At 53.2% G+C, this 21,156-nt stretch overlaps 10 protein-coding genes across 10 annotated transcripts; 2 read left to right on the plus strand and 8 right to left on the minus strand.

Annotated features, from left to right (window-relative positions):
• Window positions 1–102: 102 nt before the first annotated feature.
• On the plus strand, window positions 103–793 carry PG997_011771 (uncharacterized protein; the record flags this gene model as incomplete). The annotated part of the gene is made up of 2 exons (XM_066816086.1): window positions 103–170; window positions 253–793. The coding sequence occupies 2 exons, from the start codon at window positions 103–105 to the stop codon at window positions 791–793; spliced, it is 609 nt and encodes a 202-aa protein (XP_066661778.1).
• Window positions 794–2,351: 1,558 nt separating this feature from the next.
• PG997_011772 (uncharacterized protein) lies at window positions 2,352–3,932 on the minus strand (the record flags this gene model as incomplete). Its single annotated transcript, XM_066816087.1, has 3 exons — window positions 2,352–2,897; window positions 3,013–3,741; window positions 3,786–3,932. The coding sequence occupies 3 exons, from the start codon at window positions 3,930–3,932 to the stop codon at window positions 2,352–2,354; spliced, it is 1,422 nt and encodes a 473-aa protein (XP_066661779.1).
• A 1,610-nt stretch (window positions 3,933–5,542) lies between these two features.
• PG997_011773 (uncharacterized protein) lies at window positions 5,543–6,662 on the minus strand (the record flags this gene model as incomplete). The annotated part of the gene is made up of 3 exons (XM_066816088.1): window positions 5,543–5,701; window positions 5,769–6,226; window positions 6,293–6,662. 3 exons carry the CDS (start codon window positions 6,660–6,662, stop codon window positions 5,543–5,545), a joined length of 987 nt encoding a protein of 328 aa, XP_066661780.1.
• Window positions 6,663–7,371: 709 nt separating this feature from the next.
• PG997_011774 (uncharacterized protein) lies at window positions 7,372–8,549 on the minus strand (the record flags this gene model as incomplete). Its single annotated transcript, XM_066816089.1, has 5 exons — window positions 7,372–7,530; window positions 7,592–7,698; window positions 7,749–8,069; window positions 8,121–8,335; window positions 8,407–8,549. The coding sequence occupies 5 exons, from the start codon at window positions 8,547–8,549 to the stop codon at window positions 7,372–7,374; spliced, it is 945 nt and encodes a 314-aa protein (XP_066661781.1).
• A 1,093-nt stretch (window positions 8,550–9,642) lies between these two features.
• PG997_011775 (uncharacterized protein) lies at window positions 9,643–10,752 on the minus strand (the record flags this gene model as incomplete). Its single annotated transcript, XM_066816090.1, has 2 exons — window positions 9,643–10,268; window positions 10,365–10,752. The coding sequence occupies 2 exons, from the start codon at window positions 10,750–10,752 to the stop codon at window positions 9,643–9,645; spliced, it is 1,014 nt and encodes a 337-aa protein (XP_066661782.1).
• A 995-nt stretch (window positions 10,753–11,747) lies between these two features.
• Window positions 11,748–12,057, minus strand: PG997_011776 (uncharacterized protein; the record flags this gene model as incomplete). Its single annotated transcript, XM_066816091.1, has 2 exons — window positions 11,748–11,879; window positions 11,920–12,057. The coding sequence occupies 2 exons, from the start codon at window positions 12,055–12,057 to the stop codon at window positions 11,748–11,750; spliced, it is 270 nt and encodes an 89-aa protein (XP_066661783.1).
• A 367-nt stretch (window positions 12,058–12,424) lies between these two features.
• PG997_011777 (scytalone dehydratase) lies at window positions 12,425–13,160 on the minus strand (the record flags this gene model as incomplete). The annotated part of the gene is made up of 3 exons (XM_066816092.1): window positions 12,425–12,898; window positions 12,980–13,077; window positions 13,133–13,160. 3 exons carry the CDS (start codon window positions 13,158–13,160, stop codon window positions 12,425–12,427), a joined length of 600 nt encoding a protein of 199 aa, XP_066661784.1.
• A 577-nt stretch (window positions 13,161–13,737) lies between these two features.
• Window positions 13,738–15,289, minus strand: PG997_011778 (uncharacterized protein; the record flags this gene model as incomplete). Its single annotated transcript, XM_066816093.1, has 2 exons — window positions 13,738–15,113; window positions 15,187–15,289. 2 exons carry the CDS (start codon window positions 15,287–15,289, stop codon window positions 13,738–13,740), a joined length of 1,479 nt encoding a protein of 492 aa, XP_066661785.1.
• Window positions 15,290–15,750: 461 nt separating this feature from the next.
• On the minus strand, window positions 15,751–18,187 carry PG997_011779 (uncharacterized protein; the record flags this gene model as incomplete). Its single annotated transcript, XM_066816094.1, has 6 exons — window positions 15,751–16,017; window positions 16,098–16,346; window positions 16,631–16,671; window positions 16,755–17,256; window positions 17,331–17,471; window positions 17,861–18,187. 6 exons carry the CDS (start codon window positions 18,185–18,187, stop codon window positions 15,751–15,753), a joined length of 1,527 nt encoding a protein of 508 aa, XP_066661786.1.
• A 1,682-nt stretch (window positions 18,188–19,869) lies between these two features.
• Window positions 19,870–20,944, plus strand: PG997_011780 (uncharacterized protein; the record flags this gene model as incomplete). The annotated part of the gene is made up of 2 exons (XM_066816095.1): window positions 19,870–20,142; window positions 20,282–20,944. The coding sequence occupies 2 exons, from the start codon at window positions 19,870–19,872 to the stop codon at window positions 20,942–20,944; spliced, it is 936 nt and encodes a 311-aa protein (XP_066661787.1).
• Window positions 20,945–21,156: the final 212 nt, after the last annotated feature.

Here is a 21,156-nt window from a genome sequence, read left to right on the forward strand (position 1 = left end):
CTCAGCGGTCTTTCAACATACATATACACTATGGCGACATACGAGTGTGGTAGTCAGGAATTGGAGTCGCCGTCACGGGCTGATTGGCCGTGTTGAGCCGCCATGGATCCGGGAAGCCCTACACGACAACCGGATATCCAATTCAGGGCGTCTACCACCAAAACCAAAACGTAAATGAGGATAATACAAGTCTGTTATGATCAATCAATCTCGATAAGTCAAGTGCTCCAAGTAACTTCAATTCCAGCGCAGGCAGCGTGGGTTGGTGTGGTGGCTGTGGTATCTCGTGGTGTCCACAACGTCGCACTTCTATCTAGCTACCTACATTGGCGGCAAGAGGCATGGAATTGCCCCAGCCCAGGTTGGTGCAAAACACCAATCGGTAATACAGTCCGCCAGTACCGTGGGAATCAATTGGCATCAGATGGAAAAGGTTGAATTCAGAGAAGATTTGAGGCGTGAGTCAATGAGAAGGTTCTGGTCCAGCCAGGCGAATGCATTTGCTATCTATCTCCGCTACAAGTACGACACCTATATAACAGAACCCATCCTCCCCTCGTACATTTCCAATCCCTTCCTCTCTCCATACTTCCCCCACAAGTCCGAGTGCCTCCATGGCAAGGCACTTGGAGCCTCACCTGGCAGCAGCAACACCGGCACTGGACAACACCAACTCAACGCAACCGCCGGTGCAATGATGTGGGACAAAGACGTTTCCTTCTTCAGCATCCTGCACGAAGCAGAGCAACCAATGAAAAAAAAATGGGCTGAATTCGCCAGAGACGAAGAGTGAACAAAAATTAGTCCATACTTCCGAACCAGTGGGCCACAGCAACAAAAAGCCACGGTTGAGCCCGACACCTGGCTGCCGGTGTGCAAGACCTTCTTGATCGTCAAGCACAATGGACACAACAGCACCAGACTGGGGTTAGCAAAATCCAAAGTTGTGCTGCCAGGGGAAAGGAATGGGGGAAGGGGGAATGAAAATGCCATCAAAGATTACGCCAGGCCTCACCCCGAAGGGCCAAGCTGGTCGCCGACATGGAACGATGTGCAATTTCAGTCAACGACCATCCAGCGAGGGCACTTGGTCTCCCACTGGACCGGGCAAGATTAGTTATGAAGAAGAAAGGGAAAAGAGGAATCAGATTGAGGCGGGCAGAAGAGTCGATTAAATACTGGAAACCTGGGGCCCTCGGGGTCCATTGGTTTCTGCTGATTTCGAACAGGTACTCTCGAAACGTCGTCGACTCTGCGCTACCTGCAGCTGTACGCTGTTGGAAGCGGAAGGAGCAGGCCTCGATATGACACATGCCCACTCCCAACACACAACAAGTCGGAAGGCGCCCCGGCAATACGCGGCCACGTGGGCTGGCCAGACCATCGGCTTCTGACTGCCCAACCGACACGCAGTAAACGAACGGAAACTACGAGGGCAATGGCCGCAGCAAGCACAAATGGTCCGTCGGTCTCGGCGTCATACCGCGCCCCTACCCTCGGTTGTGACGCAGATTGGAATCGAGTTTGAAGCAGGAAGTGCCCAGAACCACCTACTTGACTGCCCTGTTTCTTGTGTGCTACAGCAAATATCCCTACCTACTTACACTTCAACGGCGGAGTTCACAGAGGCCGGGCTAGGATATGCCGCAACAAAGGAGTTTGGGCGTCAGGTTGAATATTGGAGGGCAGGAAGCGGTGGATCAAGTATGACGTCTTGGCAGGAAGTGCTCGGAGGCAGTTGAAGTTTGGTCCAGCTATGTGTGCCTTACTTGCCCATGGGGAAATTACGCCCACATGAGCACGACTCGGCAGGAGGTGTACTGCGGACATCCGAGCTGCTGCCATTTTGCACCAAGGGGAGCATGGGCGGAGTGCAATTATTGGGACGCACATTTGGCTTCAGTTTTGGAATGCAGATAGTCAACATGACCTCAACAGTAACCTATCTCGCGTCTCGTCCGTGCTTTGTGATATGTGACGTTGTTGACACCAATTGAACTGTTTATGTCTGAGTGTAGAACGATGCAAGCTTTCAGAGACCGATACATGCGCTGGCGATGACATCAAAGCCAATTCGGCCATGGTTATTGCGCCACATTAAATACTTCATCTATGAGTTTTTCCTTGCTCTCCTTCCTCCAACAAGTAGGCGAGGGCAAAACTCCAACGGTTAATAACCAGATAGGGGATAGCAGGTAATTTGGATCGAATAATATCGTGCTTTCGCGCGTGGAGCAGGATGTTGCTGGTGTGCTCGCATTTCCCATGATTGTGGTACAATGCGATGCTGTCATCAACCTTCGTAGATGACGAGGCCCATCTAGTTGTCATATCTCTTGCCCAGTCCCCCATTATCGCCATCTCTTCCCCGATGCACTCCGCCTCGAGTCCGCCTCCAGATCCGCCTCGCCTGCCGCCGCCGCCACGCTTATCCGCCGACTCCACTCCTGCTCGGCCCTGCTCCCGTCCCGCCACTGGTAGTACACCATGACGGCGAACACGACCGACGTCAGCGGAACCGAGACGGCGAGGTAGATCCACCAGCGGCTGTTCACGACAAAAACGCCGCCGTCGTCCGAGGTGGTGAAGAAGCCCATGCCGAACATGCCGCTGACGAAGGAGCCCGGCAGGAAGACGGTGGAGAGGACCTGGATGATGCGCGGCGAGCGGTTGTCTTGGATCGAGGCCGTTGCGATGTCGATATTGAGCTCGCTGTCGCGCTGGTTCGTCGTGGCGTAGCACTCGTCGATCTCGATCTTGCTGCGCTCGAGGTAGAGGGTCGAGTACGTGCGCAGGAGACTGACTTCGCGGAGGAGCTGGCTGAATATGTCGTCTAGGACGGCGTGGGTATCGTGGTCTTCTTCTATGTTGTTGGCGCCGGGGAATTCTCCAGGTGCCTGTCATGGAACCACTTGCTTTGCGACTTGAGGTGCTCGGCGCTCGCTTGTAGGATGTCATAGTCGGTGGAGACTTAATAAATCTGCCGCGACAGTGCGAGAAAGGCGCGCGAACGTTCGGCGTAGTCGTTGGGTGTCTGAAGCTCCGAGGCTCTGTTTTCCTGTCATATGGTGTGAGCAGGCGCTCTGCGGTCGCTGGATTGGCAGCACGCTGTTGAAAGAGACCCACCAGATTGTACAAGCGGCCGGACATGTGCGACAAGAAATCCCATGTGGCCAAGATAACTTTGTCCATGACAAATGCATGATCAGACATAGGGTGCTCAAGCAGCTTGAGGCCAGGCTCCCCTGAAAAGGTGCTTACGAGAGACTGTTTAACGTCGCGGGGACAGCGCAAGATCATGTACGTTGTTGACGTGTTTTCTTGTCCTTCTTCTCCCCGCCGTTGACTTGAATCAGCCCAGACGCAGAGCCGCTGCCAGTAGGTATATTTCCGTGTGAGTTCGACCACTTGGTTGGCGTTGCTGTAGTTGAGGCTCGTGCCGTCGCGCCGCAGAACGGCCGTGTACCACATCTCATGTCGGCTTAATCCGTCACGCCGGCGTCGGATCTCCCGACTGGGCATGTGCTGTCTGCTTAGGTTGTCGATGAACCGTGGACTGATGTCGAATGACGCCACCACCTCTCGGAAGATGGACTCGGTGACGGGCAGCATGTCGGGCTGCTCGGGCAGGGCGTCAACGAACAGCACCCTCAGCGACGCCTTGGCGTCGGACCTGAGCCAATGGCCGATCTCGTCGTCGCCCAAGCGCTTATGCAGAGCGCCGCCCTTTTCCTCGTGCACCTCGAATACGTCGGCCACCGAAGACTTAGAGAAGTGGCTGGTACCTCCCCGTAGTCGTTGAGATAGGCTTTCTCCGCGGTGTCGTGGTACAGCAATCCGCTGAGGGTAGCCGGCAGCGGAGCCGACATGCGCGACTGCGCCGTTCGCTTGGGGCTTTGGTCGAGCCTGCTGCCCCGTGAGCGTAGCGACATTGTTTCACTGCGGGGATGATGGTCGGTGTTAAAGGTCTACGTCGTGTGAATGGCGGCAACGCGCCATCTTTGTATGCTTCTACACTAACTATCTGGCGTCCCTTGTTGTATTACAAAGACTCACACTCGCAAGGATTCATCAGTAGAGTGGTTATCCCCCATGACCTGGTCATTGGCGTCGATGCTAGTGCGCGATCCAATCGTGTAGCGTGCCTATCAAGCCCCCGTGCACTGGAACGGGGCCGGGAAGCAGCCTAGGGGCCTAGTAACCTCAGCCCAAGTATTCAGCTCGGGCGGCTGAGGCGCACTGAACCCTTGACGCCTGGCCATGCTCGCTCTCAGTGCTGGTAACTGAAGGCTTTGCCTGGACGCCAACGGTCAGCATGTAGGGCAAACAAGGTAAGGCTGGACCACGGGGCCCCTGCCAACTCAGGTGACAGCATCGCCACCACCATTGTCCATGTAGACGGCAAGCCTTACTTTCTCTCCGCTGAACAGCGTCACCACTCTGGAAAAAGCAACAAAAGGCTGTGGCTTTCTTCCGGAAACAGATTTCGACAGCGATATCGTCACCTCGAAGGATACTCTCGGCAAGTTTCAAGCGAGGCTTGCCGTGGACGAGGAGGGTTTTGTCACATAGGTACTGTGAAAGAGATCAGTCGACACCTCCCAAAATTGACCATAACTCCTCGTGATAATTTACCCATCCAGCAACGCGTTTAGAAAACTCGGACAGTTCAGAGCAGATTTCCAGAAGCCCTGAGCCTCAGTGTTGCCGGGGGCCTCCGCATCCCGCCTGGCCCCCTATGTGCTCCACGCCGTGACAGGAAACCTGCACGCAGTCAGTCTCACGACTCTTCGCTTGACCCCAGCAATGCCTTCGTACAAGGCGTTATGCAAAAGGCGGCCTGATGAAGCCATTCCAGTGAGTCGGAACTTCTGGCGCAAGTTTACCCGATAGGAACGGGGGCAGTGACGGCCCAACCGCTTACATATCGTAAAAAAGGGGGAAGGAACGCAACCATCGCGAAAAGGAAAAGCCACCGCTGTTACACACACAAGAGATAATTGACTGTTGATCAGAACATGATGGTATCTGAAGGATCGGCCGTTACCTGAAGACCGAAATCCCGGGACCGTCTGGGTGGGGTTGTTGTCGCAGGTTACACAAGCACATGGCTGCGGCTGAGTAGCTCGTCGAACCCGACCAACCAACATCACCTGTCTTCGCTTACAGATCATTGGATGATGAAGGGCACACAACCCAGCCAGTCATTATTCTTGCATCGTCTTCTTGTATGTTCTTACATGCAATTATATATCCAGACAAGCATTGCTGATGTGAAACCCAATTGTGTTCAGTGTCACCTAGCTGCAGGTGGTTCGTCGGGTACAACCAATCTTATGTCACAGATTCATTCTGGTTGATGCGAAGAGCTAATACTACCAACTGACCTCTCTTGTTCATGAAACTCGGGCAACAAGAACGAACACGCCCAACTCCCACTTGAAAAACATCATCGAGCCGTACTCCAATATTGTACAAATGGCGGCAGAAGTCCGCACCTCAATGGCCTTCCACTGGCCGGCCGTGTAATCCACCAAAACCATTACCACCAGTAATCGTCTTCCTCCTCCTCGTCATCATCTTGAGTCAAGTCGATGACGACAGGATCAATATCCATTCGCGTTCGTTTGTTCGCCTGGAAGGAATCGTCGTCGGGAGCACTGCGCTTCCCGTTGCTGTTGGTCTGGGCCTGAAGGCGAGCCTGTTGTTGATGAAGTAGTTTCAGCGTTATGTCAAGCAGGAGGGTGGAAAGGGAAATCAATAATTACATTATCACGCTCCAAGTTCTGAGCATACTCGCGCACCTCCTCGTCGTCCATATGGCTCGTGCGGGAAACGATGGCCTCCTGCATCAAGCCCTCCAGGGATCGGTAGCGGAACTCGAACTCTGCGAACGGTCGTTTCTGGGGATCTGCCCAGACGCTCCTGCGGACGAGTCCGCCGTGGTATTGGACTCGCGGGGTGAGCCTCTCCCGGCGGTGGCTAAAGTCGATGCTGTGGTGGAGGGCGCGGTCTCCTTTGACAGCCTTCTCGGCAAAGTAATCTTGGCGCGTAAGGGCCTCGTCGGCACTGCTGGTGTTGCGGCCTCGGCCTCGGTCCTGTGCGCCGTCCTCTTCCACGAAAATCGCGTCTTGCATGTCATAGACGGAAACCTTGATCGTGCCAATGCGGGAGGCTTCGTTCTTGTGGTCCTCGATTTCTTCCAGGGAGAAGTCGTCGTTGGGCACTAGAAGGACGGATGCTTGTTAGATGATTGACCTGTAGTTGCGTGAAGGGAGGGTGAAGCACTCACAGATGGAGAAGTCGGCAAAGCGGAACTTGTACGAGGTGACTCCGCGTTCGTTCTTCCAGGTGCCGCCGTCGACCTTGACGCCCCATTCGCGGTAGTTGAAGTTATTCGGCTCGTGGAAGAAACCGGCCTCGACCGAGTCGACGTGGACGCGGAACGCGATGTGGTGGGACAGCTCCTGGAAGTCAGGCTCCTTCAGGAAGCAGACGGCGAAGTTGGCCCCAGTCTTGGATTCGATGTATTTGACGACCTTGGGGCAGGCGTCTCGCGAACGGCGGCGGTTCACGTCGTAGGGGTCTGTGTATTCGCGGACATTGTAGCCGTCAATCTGGACGGTGACCTCGAGGCCGGGGATCTCGTCGAGGATTGCCATGGCGGTGTTGGCAATGAGGGTGTTGGAAATTTGGAGGAGTTGATGGCGTAGATGGAATTCAGTACAGGACTCGTAAACAAAAAGTGCTTGGGAGGGTTTGTATCCGAATAGTCGGCGCGTCGGAGAAGCACTTGATGCCAATGGGACAAGATCTCCAGTGGGGCAATGTCTGCCAATGGATTGGGTGAGGTAGATGGTGATACAAATGACATTGATTGCGAGGTTTGAGGAGATTCGCGGTCGTGGGGAAGTAGATGATAGCTGCCTGGAGAAATTGCAGTTGTTCCAATACTTTGAGGAAGGTACGTTGCTCGATGTGCTTTCCCTCAAGTCAAACTCCAGATTTAGGCAGGTCAGTCCATTTTCAGGCAGGACGAGATGCCACACAGGCAGACATGATGGGGAACAAAGAATTAAAATCGCGACACGTAGAATAGATCATTTAATCGAATGAAATCAAGAGGAACAACAATGACTGTTTGCAATTTGTGTCTATTACTAATATCATACCTGTGGTGCCGGATTCTTCAGTCCAACTCAGTAGAAGCAACATGATCATCTGCAAGAAACCCGAGGCAATTTAACCCTCCTCGATGCCTTTGTGTAGTCTCTTCTTCGTCGCTGTCCCGCACCATTTGGCGGTTTCCACAGCATCCTGGTCCCTCAGCAATGCATTGTCCTGTTACACGGTGGGTTCCTCCTAGTAGAGCTAGTCAAGGTCGACCTCAACCTTGCCGTCATCACGGACAGTCTCCTTGTATCTCTTTCGAGGCGGCTCCATGGCTGCAGAAGCAGACCGCTTGCGGTTCGATGAATCTCCGCCATCCTCTTGCTTGATCTTCCGGTCGATGTCTTGCTTCACCGTGTCCTATTGAAACAGTGCGGGTTAGTAGCCGAACGACGTACGAAAATACATATAAAGAACATACCGTGCTCTCATGTCTGTAACCAATACGGGCAAGTCGAAGTAGCTCATCGGGCGACATCTCATCCATGGGGTCGGGTCGCTCCAGAACTCCCTCTTGGTATAGTCCCTCTGGGAAATGTTGGCAGCGAATCACCGGTAATGCCGGGCAGGTAGAATACCCTTTGATCGGTAGCGGAACTCGAAGACTGCGCATGGCCGCTGGAGAGGATCTTGGTAGACATGCTCTTGTCTCTGTATAGCCCAATCTGGTTTGGCTGTTGGCTTCGAGCCGAACGTGGTGCAGCTGGTCACAGCCACACCTTTCAAGGCCTTTTCTGGTACTTCTTGGGCCAGACCACGCGGCTCGCTCCTGCTAACGTTAACCTGCTGGATGATCTCCGAGGCAGACATACGATAGACGAGTACCGCGAGCAACCCATAGCTTTTGGCGTCGCTTACAGCCTTGTCCAGCAATTGGGTTGACATTTCATGCGCTTCAACTGTTTCCCCGTTAGTCCAGCCTGTCCCTGTACCTGGGATTGAATACTTACCATGCTTGACCTCGCTAAACTTATACGCATGACTCGTCCATCCGATTGCATCGTTGCCCGAAGCCATAGACCAAGATTCGTCCTTCCACTCTGGCTTTCTGTCTCGCTTATGGACAGTTTCATGTACAAGTCCTGTTGTTTTGCTATCGATAGTGTATTTGACGCCCATGTGGTTGCATTGTCTGGTGAAACCTGTAGCCTTCTTGAAATGAATGCTGAAATTCTGGTCGGGGATAGCTTCAATGTACTTGACAACGTGAGGGATGTCCTTTACGTCGAGAGCAACGGGATTGGTGATTTTGGTCGCCGAAACCAAAGCTGCAGGTCGTTGTCGCCCTCGACGTCATCAGGCTTGACGTACTCTTGCACCCTTTGGCCATTGATCTCAACCCAGGCCTCAAGGCCCTCGAGTTCGTCGATGACGGCCATGGGGGACTTGTAGAGGTTGGCAGTGAATGTGATGATGGATGGAAGAGAGGATTTCTGACAAGGTGAAAATGTGCTTGGTGTGGAAAATGAGGGACGCGGCAAGAAGTGGGAAACCAGATGGCATCCGCAAGCGCGAGGAAAGGTTGTTGTGACCAGGCAAGGTGTGAGAAATGATGGGTTTGGTGGAAAATTCCCGATTCGCCTGGAGGGAAAAGGTGGTAGGTGAGGTAGAAGTGAAAGCAGATGGGTGTAGGTGGGCGGATTGGGTGGGCAGCTTGGTGTTTCTGTTGATATGTTGGTTAGTGGGTGTGGTGTGTGGTAGGTGGTAGCACCACTGAACTTTTCACCTCAGCTGCCTGGCCAGCAATTGAACATGTACTGCGGAATTTCCAGGCGCCCATTGCTTGATGGTACTTGAGCCAGAATTGAAGGCAATCCATCAATCGCAAAAGCCTTGAACGTATCGCCCAGGGTTCACCACGGAGATCCAATCTTGCCTCAGGCCTCCACGCAGGCAATCTGAGGTTTCATGAACCTGTATAATATCCTCTTTCCCAGACCAGCAAACATTTTCTGACAGAATAAGATAATACTAATAGGTAGGCCTCGATAGTAACGAGCGGACTGCAAGATCCATATGTAACTGCCCAGGCCACACAAGTGAGATCTGCCTGTCTCCCTTGCGCCTCTTACACAGGCAATCGCGTTTTTACGAACAATTACCATATCTCCGCTCCCTACTCGACAATTAGCCTCAACAGGACAAGGTAATACACACAGCTGAATCACAGTGGGCACGAAGGAACGGCAGGAGCCATATGTGAAAGTCATTGCATTGTTGTAGCTACTAGAAATCGCCTCTCCGTATCAATACATACCTCACACCCTGCTTGGATTATCTGAAAGTCACCAATCCGAAAACCAAGCCGTTGTAATCCGGCCGCATCTCTTGGGAAGGACCCATCGCAGCCCGATGACTTTGAAAGCAGATCGCCACGCTCCTTGCTCTACCAATATTCACCCGTTTTGCAATAACGCCAAAGGCGCCTACCATCGGAGTTCGTCTAGATCCCTTGGCCAAAAACAAGCCGTCTCAATCGTCGTCGTCGTCGGATAGAATGTCGAGCTGGGCGATCCCGTCATCCCGGACACTCTCCTTGACCTTGACCTTCTTCCGCGGGGGTCCCGCGCCGTGAGCTCCAGCCCGCGCACCATCGGGGTTCTCTCGCTTGACATGATCCCGTAGATCTTCTAGTTTAGACGGGTGTAAGAGCTCGAGAAGATCTAGCATCTCATCTCTCGACATGCCTTTCAAAGGTTTGGGTGGCAGCTTCGGTCGCTGCAAGACGTTTGCCTGATAGAGGCCCTCTGTAAACGCAGATGGTGAGTAGAATATCAATAACGTTGGATCATGCACTGCCTTACCTTTATTGTGGTACCGGAACTCGAAGATGAAGAATTGTCGGTCTCGTCCGTTGCAGAATATGTCTTCTTGCTTCATGTCAGCCCCATCCGGCTTCTCGGATGCGTTCGTCTCGTATGTGCTCATCGTGGTCAAAAAAGCGCCCTTCAAAACCTTCTTGGATACCTCCTTCGTAAGGGAGGCACTCGGTGCCTCGCCGTAGTCCTCTCGCTTCTTGATGGCCGATTTCGACATGCGGAAGAAGTATGCTCGGATGAGGCCCCAGGTCTTGCTCTTGTGGGCGCCGTCTTCGGGTGCTAGATCGGGAGCGTCGTGGTCCTCAACTGAGATTAACCCCACAGTCAGCTCAAGTAACAATACTGCAATAAAAATATTTGTATGTCGTCACTTACCGACTACAATATCGCTGAATTTGAAGTAGTGGTCATGCCACTCTCCATCAACATCCTTGGAGTCGAATCCTTCCATCTTCGTGACCCATCGCTGTCCTTGGCTTTCCTTGGTCTTGGGCTCGTGCAGGACCTCTGATATATGAGTATCAACTCCAGACTGGAGGCCCAGGTGATCACATCTTCTGTTGAAGCTTTTGTCTTTCCTAGCATGGACGGAGAAGTACTTGCCATGGATGGCTTCGATGTACTTGACGACACGAGGGACATCCTTGTAGTCTTCGCGTATGTCGGAGTCGTCGGCTTTGGCTGGCATCTTGTATTCCTCGGCTTTCTTGCCATCGACTTCCACCCAGCATGCAAGCCCCTTGGGCACTTCAGCCGGTGCCATGTTTAAGTATCCTGGGCTGACGAATTATGAATTAAAGAATTGATGTAGGGAACAAGAACGATGTGATACGTTCAAGGAGTAAGGCGTGATAACGCCAAGAAACGATTTGCAACGACGAGAAATCAGACGCCACTCGTAGACACTTCAAACTGTTGATTAAAGCGCCTAAACCGGCGAGGAAGATTGATCTGGTTCCGGGTATTCAATCACCGGGTTGTGGACGAAGTTGGTGGGAGAGGCAGATGTGAAGAGGTTGGAAGGTTGTTGAGTCCAAGGCGTGAGGGACGTTGGAATATGAAAAATGAGAAGGGTACCGATATTTGGAGAATGGCAAATCCGAACGAGGAATTGGTAGAAGAGGTAGACAAATGAGAGAAAGTCAGAATGTTGTAGGTGGTGAATCGGAGGGTTGAAGTACGTTTGGTTGTTAGAAACGAGAACCGCCCTTTGGGGGAAGACAGCTATGAAGAATTCAATGCCAACATTGACAGTCGAGCAGTTGCAGGAAGGCGCAGGCTCTTGGTAAGCTTCCTTCCAAATAGCTGTTTTCAACTCTTGTATTGCCTGCGAACTTGCAAAAGTTCTACACTTGCCAAGTTCGTATTGGAAATACGATATTTCTTATATACGGTGAGTCGTGGCAACGTACCTGCTTCTTGTTTCCCGGCTCAAGAAGTGTAAGGCATCATATGTCTTCTCTCGGCATCGTGTCGATGGGTTCGAGGTGCGAAATCACTCTCGTTAACCATTCCCTCTGCAATGGCGCTCTTGTTCATCTTATAGACGAACAGGCGAAGAGTGCCGTGGTTCTTGGATTGGAGGTGCTGTTTCTCCAGATCCTCCGATGGGATAATACCAGACTCGGGCGCTGATATACAAGCCATGAGTCCTATTTGATGAACAGGGAGTAGAAATGCAAGTACGGAGACAACACGTTAACTTATTTCCACTTCCACGAGAGTAAAGGCATATTAGATTGCCATCGCCGAAGCTCATCACATGTTCGTGAAAATATCGCAGTTGTTACCAAACGGGTCCTCGTCGAATAGATGCCGCAGCGGAGTGCGCATACTGCCGTACTGGGCTTCGATGGCGAGGTGGTGGCAGCCCGGGTTGAAAGGGGGCCCCTCTACGGAAGTGGAACCCAAACGGTTCGCCGGCCCTTACTGCTATGTAGCTGACAACGCGCGGAACATTCTTGGTGTACAGGCTCACGGCAAAGGAGACTTTGGCCGTCTCGATACCAATTTTGCAAGTGTCGGGTACGTTGTACTCTCGAAGCCTCCGTCCCTCCACTGCGGTCATTGCCTCTAGACCAGGTAGGATCGCCATGATTTACTCGATTCCTCGATTTGCAGTGCGATTACTTGATTTTCTTGGTCCAAAGTCGTTAAATAAGAAGAGACCCCCTAGCTAAAAGAGCATTCCTTGTGTAAACGTCTTGTCACTGCCACCTTCGTGATTTCAGCTGGAATCCTCTAGGAGTTACTCCATATGGCTATATGATAAACATTGCTGAAGAAAATCATCTCTTCGAGATGCTTGCCCCAAAAAGTAAAGGAAACATGATATTTGAAAGGCATGTGCCTCTAAACGGCAAGAATGTAAAGGATTGTGAAGGCATATTTATTGAACCATCTCCATAGTATACAAGTATCAACAGCTAGACCCCCTAAACCATGGAGACCGAAACGCGCTCCTGCACCTTATCCGCCCCAGTCGCAGCCGGCTGCAAGCAATCCACGCTCTCCGAGACGGGCTGCTGGCCCGCCTCCTCGCCGAACTCGTCGCGGCCGCCGGCAAAGACCTTGTCAAAGTCGTACTCGAACCAGCGGATCTGGGGGTCGAGCCCGGCGAACTTCCAGACGCCGTCCACCTTGCGGTACCAGTGCGTGTTGGTGCTGTGGGCGTGGCCCTTGACGGCGACCTCCTTCCGCGAGGCGTCGGTGTAGCGCTGGTGCGGCACGCGCAGCTGGTGCGTGCCGACGACCTCCGTCTCGCTGACCTTAACCCACTTGCTGCCGCCAATGAAGTGCTGCGTCTTGAGCAGCGGGTCGCCCAGAACCGCCTGGTTCGAGATCATGGCGATGAACTCGTCGGCCGGCATGGCTTCCCAGATCTTGTCGAGGAAGGAGCGGTAGTCAATCTGGGGGCGGCGTTAAAAAATGGTGACCCGAAGACAAAATCCAACGATCACTGCTCCAATACAGGGACGGATAATACTTACTCGGAGAGTAGGGGCAATGCATTTCCTCAGTCTGTCCCAGTCCTTGGTGTCGTAGCTGTCGGCCCACTCAACCAGGCAGGCGTTGAGGCCGAGGTAGTCTGTTGAGTTGTTAGCAATGACTCTAGAAACGAGACGTTTGGAATCCGGACTGACCGTCAAAGGTGATGTTTCCGTTAGCCATGTTGATGGTGTTCAAGAGTACACAAATGTAATGAGATGTCGTATATGGTTGTTGATCTAGAGTAAGTAGTGAGAATGGCTACACGAGAGACAAGGATGGGTGGGAGTGCTACCTATATATTGAAGCGAAAAGTTTGCTCTGACAAGACCGGAACCCCGATGTAAGGGAGATGGATGGTCCGGACTGTGCGCCCCACTGGCCACTGGCTCAGGCGCGCACGATCGGCCGGCCCCAAGACAGTTTGGACCCATTCGCCGGACTACCCCAACTACCATCACGGACCTCATCCCTGCGTCTAAACTCAGCTCATGATTAGTAAGAGACTGGCCTCCTTTTTACCTTGCATTTCAAAATGCCGGCTGGGAAGAACCATTTGCGAAAACCACAGCTTTGATGTGTCGAATATTGGGCAGTTTAGCGGTCAGTATTGATGGTACCAATCTCACTAGGAAATAGTAGACGAATACACATGTGACTTCCAGTGCGCCAGGTCTGGCACCTTTTGATTACTTCAGGTGTCACTCTCGATACTACGAGCATTGTGCCACCTCCTCCAGAAGGATGGAGGCTATCGGCATCATAGCTCCTCATCCGACCAGTCGTAAAGAAACCGATCAAGGCCCCCTTTGTCATCCGTCCCGCACCGCCGAAGAATCACATCCCTCCCCACATCCTCCTGCTCGAGCACGTCCACCATGGACTCCAGCCCCCACAGCGCAGCCAGCGACATAGCCCAGCCCCCACTCTCCGGCGTATCCAGCCGGGCCCCGTACCGGCGCAGCAGACGGAACATGTCCATATCCTCCTTCAGCACAGCCAGCACGATGGGCGGCGGCGCGCCCGCATTCACATCGGCCCCGCCCGCGAGCAGCGCCTCGGTCACGGCGAGCCAGCCCTTGCGCGCCGCGGCCATCAGCGGGGAATGGGTGGGGTAGAACCGGTTCGGGTCCGCGCCGTACTTCAGGAGGAGTCGGACGGTGTAGGCGTTGCCGTACTCGACGGCAACCATTAGAATCTTGTAAGGTTCGTCGTAGTAGCTTTCGATTTTGCCCTGTTGCTCTTGCTTGGGGTATACGCCTTGTTTGAGGAGATGCTTCACCATGTCTACATGACCGTACCTCGCCTTTTTGCTGAGCATGCTCATTTTGTCGTCGGATAAAAACGGCCATGTCGATATGGCCTGTTCGTACTGGTTCGGAAAGCGCAGCTCTTTGATCTCGTAGTGTTCGAGGACCACCTTGCGGGGCTCCGGCTGGTTGGCAAAGGCAAAGTCGTACACGTCTCGCTGGCCACACCGGGCGGCGAAGCTGAGAGTCGGGCTGACCACCCTCGGGTCCAGCGGCCCGTCGGGGTTGTAGTCCGGGCTGGCCGAGAGGAGGAGACGCAGCATGGCCACGTCGCCCGCGAGAACGGCGGCCTCCCATGGCCGGCCGAAGATGCGGCTGGAGACCTCCCCGATCCGCCAATCCCGAGGATACACCAATCGGTGCTGCGTGACGGCCTTCTCGACAAAAGGCCGACAGCCAAGATGCGCGGCTGCGACCAAGAGGTCATCCCCTAGGTCCTTGGCCGAACCTGGTTCAATCCACGGACTCCTCCGAACCCATGACAAGAGATGGGCTCTCTGGGCCCGGTCGCCGTTCGTTCGCGACGCAAGCCGGCAGAGCGATTGCAAACGGGCCATGATGGCTGCCGGTTCCGCGTCGCCAGCCTGTTCAGAAATGATGACGGCGGCGCGTCGGATGCGACCGGGCATGGACTTGGGATCTGTCTCCCGCCATGCGTGGTACGCCAGATACCGATAGACGTAGGAGTACCATTCGGGGTGAATTCGCTCGTCCGTGGGGCGCATGGTATGCCATTTGCTGCGCATTCTATGCCATACCTCTGGGGTGTCGTGATGCAGAAGATGCAGACGGAAGATGGCGTCGTCAATGAAGTACTTGAACCAGTCTGTAATAATCAGGTTGTGTGAGCACCGAATGTCATCTTGAAATATGGATACGTCGTTAGTGTGGCAACTTACGGCTCACGATGCGGAGTCTCATCACTCGCTTGAAGTCACGCGAATACGCAATTGCTTCGAAAACGCGCTCCACGAGCTCCGGAGGGAAGTCCACCAAGTTCATGATGGTTAGTTGCTGGGAGCACCAAAGCTTAGGTGTAAGTTATACTAAGGAGTTGGCCAACAGGTGGTGGTTTGAGTCCGGGGACATTTGGTAGCTTGTCGTACTGGTGCCTAATGAGATTGGATAAGTCATTAGCGCCTCCATCATTGCATATATCATTTGCACCGCGGCACATGCACTCCTCATGTAATTAATTGCATAAGGCGAAATACAGAAAAGGAGAACAAAAAAGCAGATTGCCGAGACACGGCTGACACGTACGATTGTAATGCAATTCGAACTATAGAAAATGTGAAAAGTAAGAAACACTATGCAAGGTTATTCGCCTATCTCGTCACTCAAGTTGTTTGACCCTCCCACAATGGCGAGACACAGCTAAACCATGCATCACCGAACGCTGCATACACTTGCCAGTTTCTTGTCGACTGCATTGTCCGTCTCTGATATACCACAAACGCAATTTACTTGGCGAATAGCCCGACCATGCTGCTGGCCCCGTTGGTCGGCTTCGGCAGCTGCGGCATCAGCGTCTGCACCCACGCCACAATCTGCGGCGCCTGGATGGAGATCCGGCAACCCGTCGCGGTCGACTCCATCTTGGTCTTGGAGCTCGACTTGGACTGCTTGTGGGAGCCCGATATGTTGAAGGGCCCGTAGCCGACGGACAGGTTGGCCTCGCTGCTCGAGGCCGAGACGGCGCTCTCGAGCTGCGTGGTGTCGCCGGAGAACTGTTCGGAAAGGGGGTGGGGGTTAGCAAGGATGGGGACAACGGAGAGGGGAAGGAACATGAGATAAGATGAGTGCTTACGCTGAGCTGGACGTCGGCGGCGACGACAAAGGCCGTGGGGTACGATGAGAACTGCTGATGAGGGCCGCTCGGCGTCTGGTCTTGTTCATAGAGTCGCTTCAGCTCGGCCGCGCCAGGAGAGATGTCGAACTTGCCAGAGTCCAACTCGGCATCGTTAAAGAGCTCCGCATGCAGCCAGGGACGGTCAATCTCCACAACCATGCAGTCCATGGTGATTTCCACCTCGAGGTTGGACATGGAGGACATCGCCTTACTGGTGGTACCCATTGATGTTAGCTACGGTCTGTTCTCGTGACGCTTTGGAATACATCTATATAAAGGGAAAACTTACGAGCTGCTCTCCGTGTGGGAAGCACCCCTGAAACGCTCCAGAGTCCCCAGCCGGCCCTGGCCGCAATGGCGCTGGCGGATTCCGAACTGTACGTCTCCTTCGAGTCGCTGGAACGGGAGGCTTTACAGGAGACCTGTAGAGGTCAGTAGGTAGCCTATCGTATCTGATATATACAGGAGAACCCCTGCGGCGAGGAACGTACCCTGGTCCATTCGTTTGCGGGCACTGGCCGACCCACCAAAGCTATGTTCCGCGTGTTAGCCCTTCTGATCCTACTGCGTCTTTTCTTGTCTTCAAAATCGGGGGCAAAGAGTGTGGTCTCCTACCTGGATCCGCCTTGGTATCGTCATCCGTTATGGCGACGCCCTTCTCGTCCACCACGCTCATGAGCATGGGCCGGCCCGACCCGCCCCCGAGCTCCTTCTCCAGCATCTCGATATCCTTCGTCAGCCGGGCGATCTTGGTCTTGAGCCAGTCCTGCGCCGCCTCCATGTGCTTCTCGTTGTCGGAGCGAGCGGTGGCCCGGTTGCGGTCCAGGCTCGTTTCTGTCCACTTGGCCTGCTCCTCCACCAGCTTTTGGAAGGGGTTCAGATTCTTTAAAACATTTCCCCCGAGAGCATCGACCGCCTGCAATGGGTCCTGGGCTGATGGCTTGTATAGGTCGAGGAACTTTGCGCGAGAAGTCTCGTCGGGCCTCGTCCCTTTGATGTTCGCATTGCTCTTCTTGTCGATGTCGTCGTAGACATTGGCATAAGCTCTCCGCAAATCAGAATCGCCATTGCCGTTCTGGTCGGCGATCACGGGGAAGAACGTTTTCTCCTCGACACCCTAAACCAGAGTTAATTCAGCAGTGTGTTGGCGACATAGAAAAGTTGGGCTAGGCTTGAATTGTCTTTGTATACCTTAAGCAGGACCTCATGCGAGGCCAGCAGGTTGCGAAGACGCCTGATCTCGGCCCGGATCTCCGCTGCAGTCGGTTTGTTGTTTCGCTCCTCCCAGTTGAGGACCTTGTCTCTCACGATGGTGGCCCTATGCAGTAAAACCTGTGAGTTGGGTTGGACTTGAGCGGAACTTTGGGTGGTTTGTTACTGACCAATGGGAAGGCGACAGTACAACACTGCTATACTCGCTAACACCGTCATCAGCGATCAAAGTCAGGTTGCGGAAAGCCTCTTTGCTGTTCTCGATGCGCTTCATTCCCGAGGAGATGTCGACAATGCCAAAGTTGAAGTCAATCTGTGAGGGAATAAGCGGTTGCACTTATTAGCTTGAGGGACTGTGTTATAATTCTCTGAACGTATAACATACCATGAACTTGTAGCCATGCACCACCCAATCCATGTATTTCGCCTGGATTGTATGTTTGAACTGGAAAAGGTCAGTCAATCTTCAGCCGCCGGTATCCCTGCTTCAACGTCACGCCCTCACTCACATCCCGCCCATGCTCCTGTACCCACTGCATATACAGCTCCCTGGCTTCCTTGACCGCCTTGGGCGAGGCGCCCGGCGCAGGCTTGACGGTGGCCAGGGCGTCGTTCTGAGCCCGGGTGTACTTCTCCACCTCCCTGGACCAGAGCTCCTGCTTCATGACGTACGTCTCGAGCTTCGACCGCCCATTGGCCCCGGGAGAGTCGTCGGGGGACTTGAGGTAGTCCATGGCCTTGGTGTAGCGGTCTCGGACAGTCTTGAGGCGCTCATCCGTCACCGCGTTGGGCTCGCTGCCGATGACGCCCGAGACCGACGCCTCGACCGGCACCATGAGGTCTAGGGTGGAGAGATAGCTGCGTGCCACGCTCTTGCCCGTTTTCCCCGCCTATATATGACGGTCAGTCGTGGTTCGTTTAAGTTATCTTTTGGATGTGACTGGTATACCGTGAACTTTGACAGAGGGATCATCCCATCCACAAGCCTAGCTTCGGCCACGCGTACGGCCAGCGGTGGCTTGACAGTCTCGTCTGCATTGTACCAATAGTCCCTTATGGTCTTTCAGCAACAACATGCCAATATCTAAGTACGGGTTACTGGTGAAGGCTTCCTTACTTGAAGTTGATCATGGTACCGGGAACCGAAACCGTCAAGACCTGGCTATTGGCGACGGGGATTGCAGCAGCGATGGCACTTCGCACCGTCTAAAACTTGTGAGAAATGCAGAGGTGAGTCAGGAGAGGTGGAACAGTCAGTACCTCGCTAGCGACCTTCATGGCCACGAGAGCCTTTGTGGCTTCATCTTTCTGGTCTCCAGACATTGTCGCTGGAACTCTTGACGGAGTAAAGATTTATTGAATGATTCAATAGTGAAAGAAGGTTGAGATGTTGGTAGCTAAAGATCTAGTGCTTTTACTCAGTAGATTTGGCGGTTTGTCTTTCAATGGCGGAACCAAGCAGGTAGTATATATAGGCTTATGTAAACTTATGGAATGGTTATGGAAGCAGCTCACTCGAATGGGAGACTCATCGCGTAGACTCTCGAAAGTACCGAAGTGCTTCTCCAAAATGCATGACGCTGAAGACTTGACTTGGCCGTCCTAGCAAGGGCGCTTCCCGTAAGTCACACGTCAACAAGATGTCAATATTGCAATCCAGAAGTTCTAGGCATTCAGCTACACGGCAGAATATTGAACACGGGTCTCTCTGCGACAGTAAGCTGAATGCAGGTGGAGAGCTGGACTTCTCAAAATGGTAGGTATCCGAGTAAGGCTGAAGGGGTGTGGAGCTGGTGTTATTTTATGCTATTCTTCCAGTCTGAGGTTGTCCATGATGTCACTTGCATCCTAAGCGTCTCGGCATCTGATGTACGAAGGAACCCCATTATTGATAAAATGGTCTAATTGCTTACCGGGGGTGGCGTTGTCGGTTGTATGGGCCGTGGCAGTCTGGACGCGGCTAGGCCTGTCTCACCACACCCAAATGCGGGAAGAGGTAGGGTAGTTGCCGCGAATGTGGCTGGCTGGGCTGAGCAGAGCTGGGAAGTTTCTGTCTGGGAAGGGATTCTACCTAGCCTCAGCTTCTAATAACTTTGGAGTAAGTGGCATGATTGCTGAGACAGTCTACCACACCAATCTCAACCGTGGTGTTCTGCCGTACGTGTAAGAGCGAGGAATCGACCTTTTGTATATAAATATACGTGTGCGCACCTTTGCTATCAGCTGGATGTTAAGTCGTCACAGCAGGAACGAAAGTCCAGCAAAGTGCAAGTAGATATTCCTACTCTCTTTGATTCCATCATTTGTTCTTAACCTCACTTTCTTCGCTGTCAATTCACATCAAGAGTAGGATTTGCTAACGACATAATGGAACGCCTAAAGAAATTGGCCGCCCCTCTCGCGAATTTCCTCCCCAAAGATGCCGGATACACTTTCCTTCAGATGTTCTGCCAGGTACCACTCCCCATACCAGACAACGCTCGAGGTGTTCTGCATCAAGTCATGTTCTAATGTTTTCATGCCTCCACGAAAGACGACGAAGGTCATCCCTGAGATCAAGCAGGCTCTCACTTTCAAACACAGTCAATTAATCGGGTTGGATGGCAAGGTGGACCCCGGCATAATCATCAATCACGACAAGACAGTGATGGACCCGTTGGAAGCAGACATCAAGAAACTCGTTGCCTCTGGAGTACTGCCTAACAAGGCTCGTCTGGAAAAGGTCCTCTACTCAGCCACGCAGGCATACCTCGAAACCGGTCGTCGCCCACGCTGGGTCTACCCGCTTGATGTGAGTATTGCGCTCTTGCGAAAATGCTGACCGGAAAGAGCCGCAATTGCTGACACTCATGTAGAAGGAAGAGGTACGGGAACGCCCAGGCTCGTCTTTATGAGAGTGACCTATTTGCAGGGCCTGCTAACCATCCCAGGAACTTAAACCGGGTGAGCAGTTTGAGCTGGTCCCATGGGTTATTCTCATTCGGGACCCCGAGTCGAACACATTGTACGCATTCAGCAAAGGCACCAACTTCTGGAGCACCGAGATCTTCAACAGCACCGGTTTCAAATCCGTTGGCTTCAATCACGATGATCGCGTGCCGGCGAGCAAAATCTTTCCGGGCTGTGACAATGGTGAGGTCAAGAAGAGCACTTGGGATTGGCTCAATAGCAAGTACTACTGCAAAGGTGCCAACGGAGAGAAGCGCACGTTATCTTTGTCTCTCCTCGAGCAGATTGATCAATATATCCCGTTGGGATTCGAGTCGGAGCCGGAATTCATCCTTGTCGGCCACAGCGCCGGGACTACCATTGGCAACGTACTCTTCGCAAAGATCGGACTTGCAAGCGTCAAGCCTAGATCCGCCCGCGCCGTGTTCATTGGGCCGTATGCGGTATTTACACGGCAAGCGGCAGAATACATGGAGAGCGTTGCTCCGGGGGAAATCTTGAACATCGTTTGCCAGAACGACCCCGTGACGCGTGGCCCAACAGCTGGGCAATCTGTCAAGACAGCGTTGACAAGCGTTGACACGGTATATTCCAAGACGGAAAACGAGAAGGCTTACAAAGACTACAAGGCTGTGGTGAGTTGATATGTACCCATCCGTTGAAGTATAACCATTTTAACTTACCGCAATCCACACCGATCAGATGCCAGGTCGTGTCTATGGTGCCGCCGTCAGAGACTTCAGTCGAAAGCTGGCCAGCTACCACATGTCGTCCATGTATACGGCACTGTTCAAAGACGATAACTACAATTGTATTCAGCCTGTCGAGAAGGATATGTCGACGTTCAAAACCCTGG

This window comes from Apiospora hydei, assembly GCF_038363865.1.
Source record: "Apiospora hydei strain CBS 114990 chromosome Unknown utg000009l_segment0_segment0, whole genome shotgun sequence".
NCBI classification, from domain to species: Eukaryota; Fungi; Ascomycota; class Sordariomycetes; order Amphisphaeriales; family Apiosporaceae; genus Apiospora; species Apiospora hydei.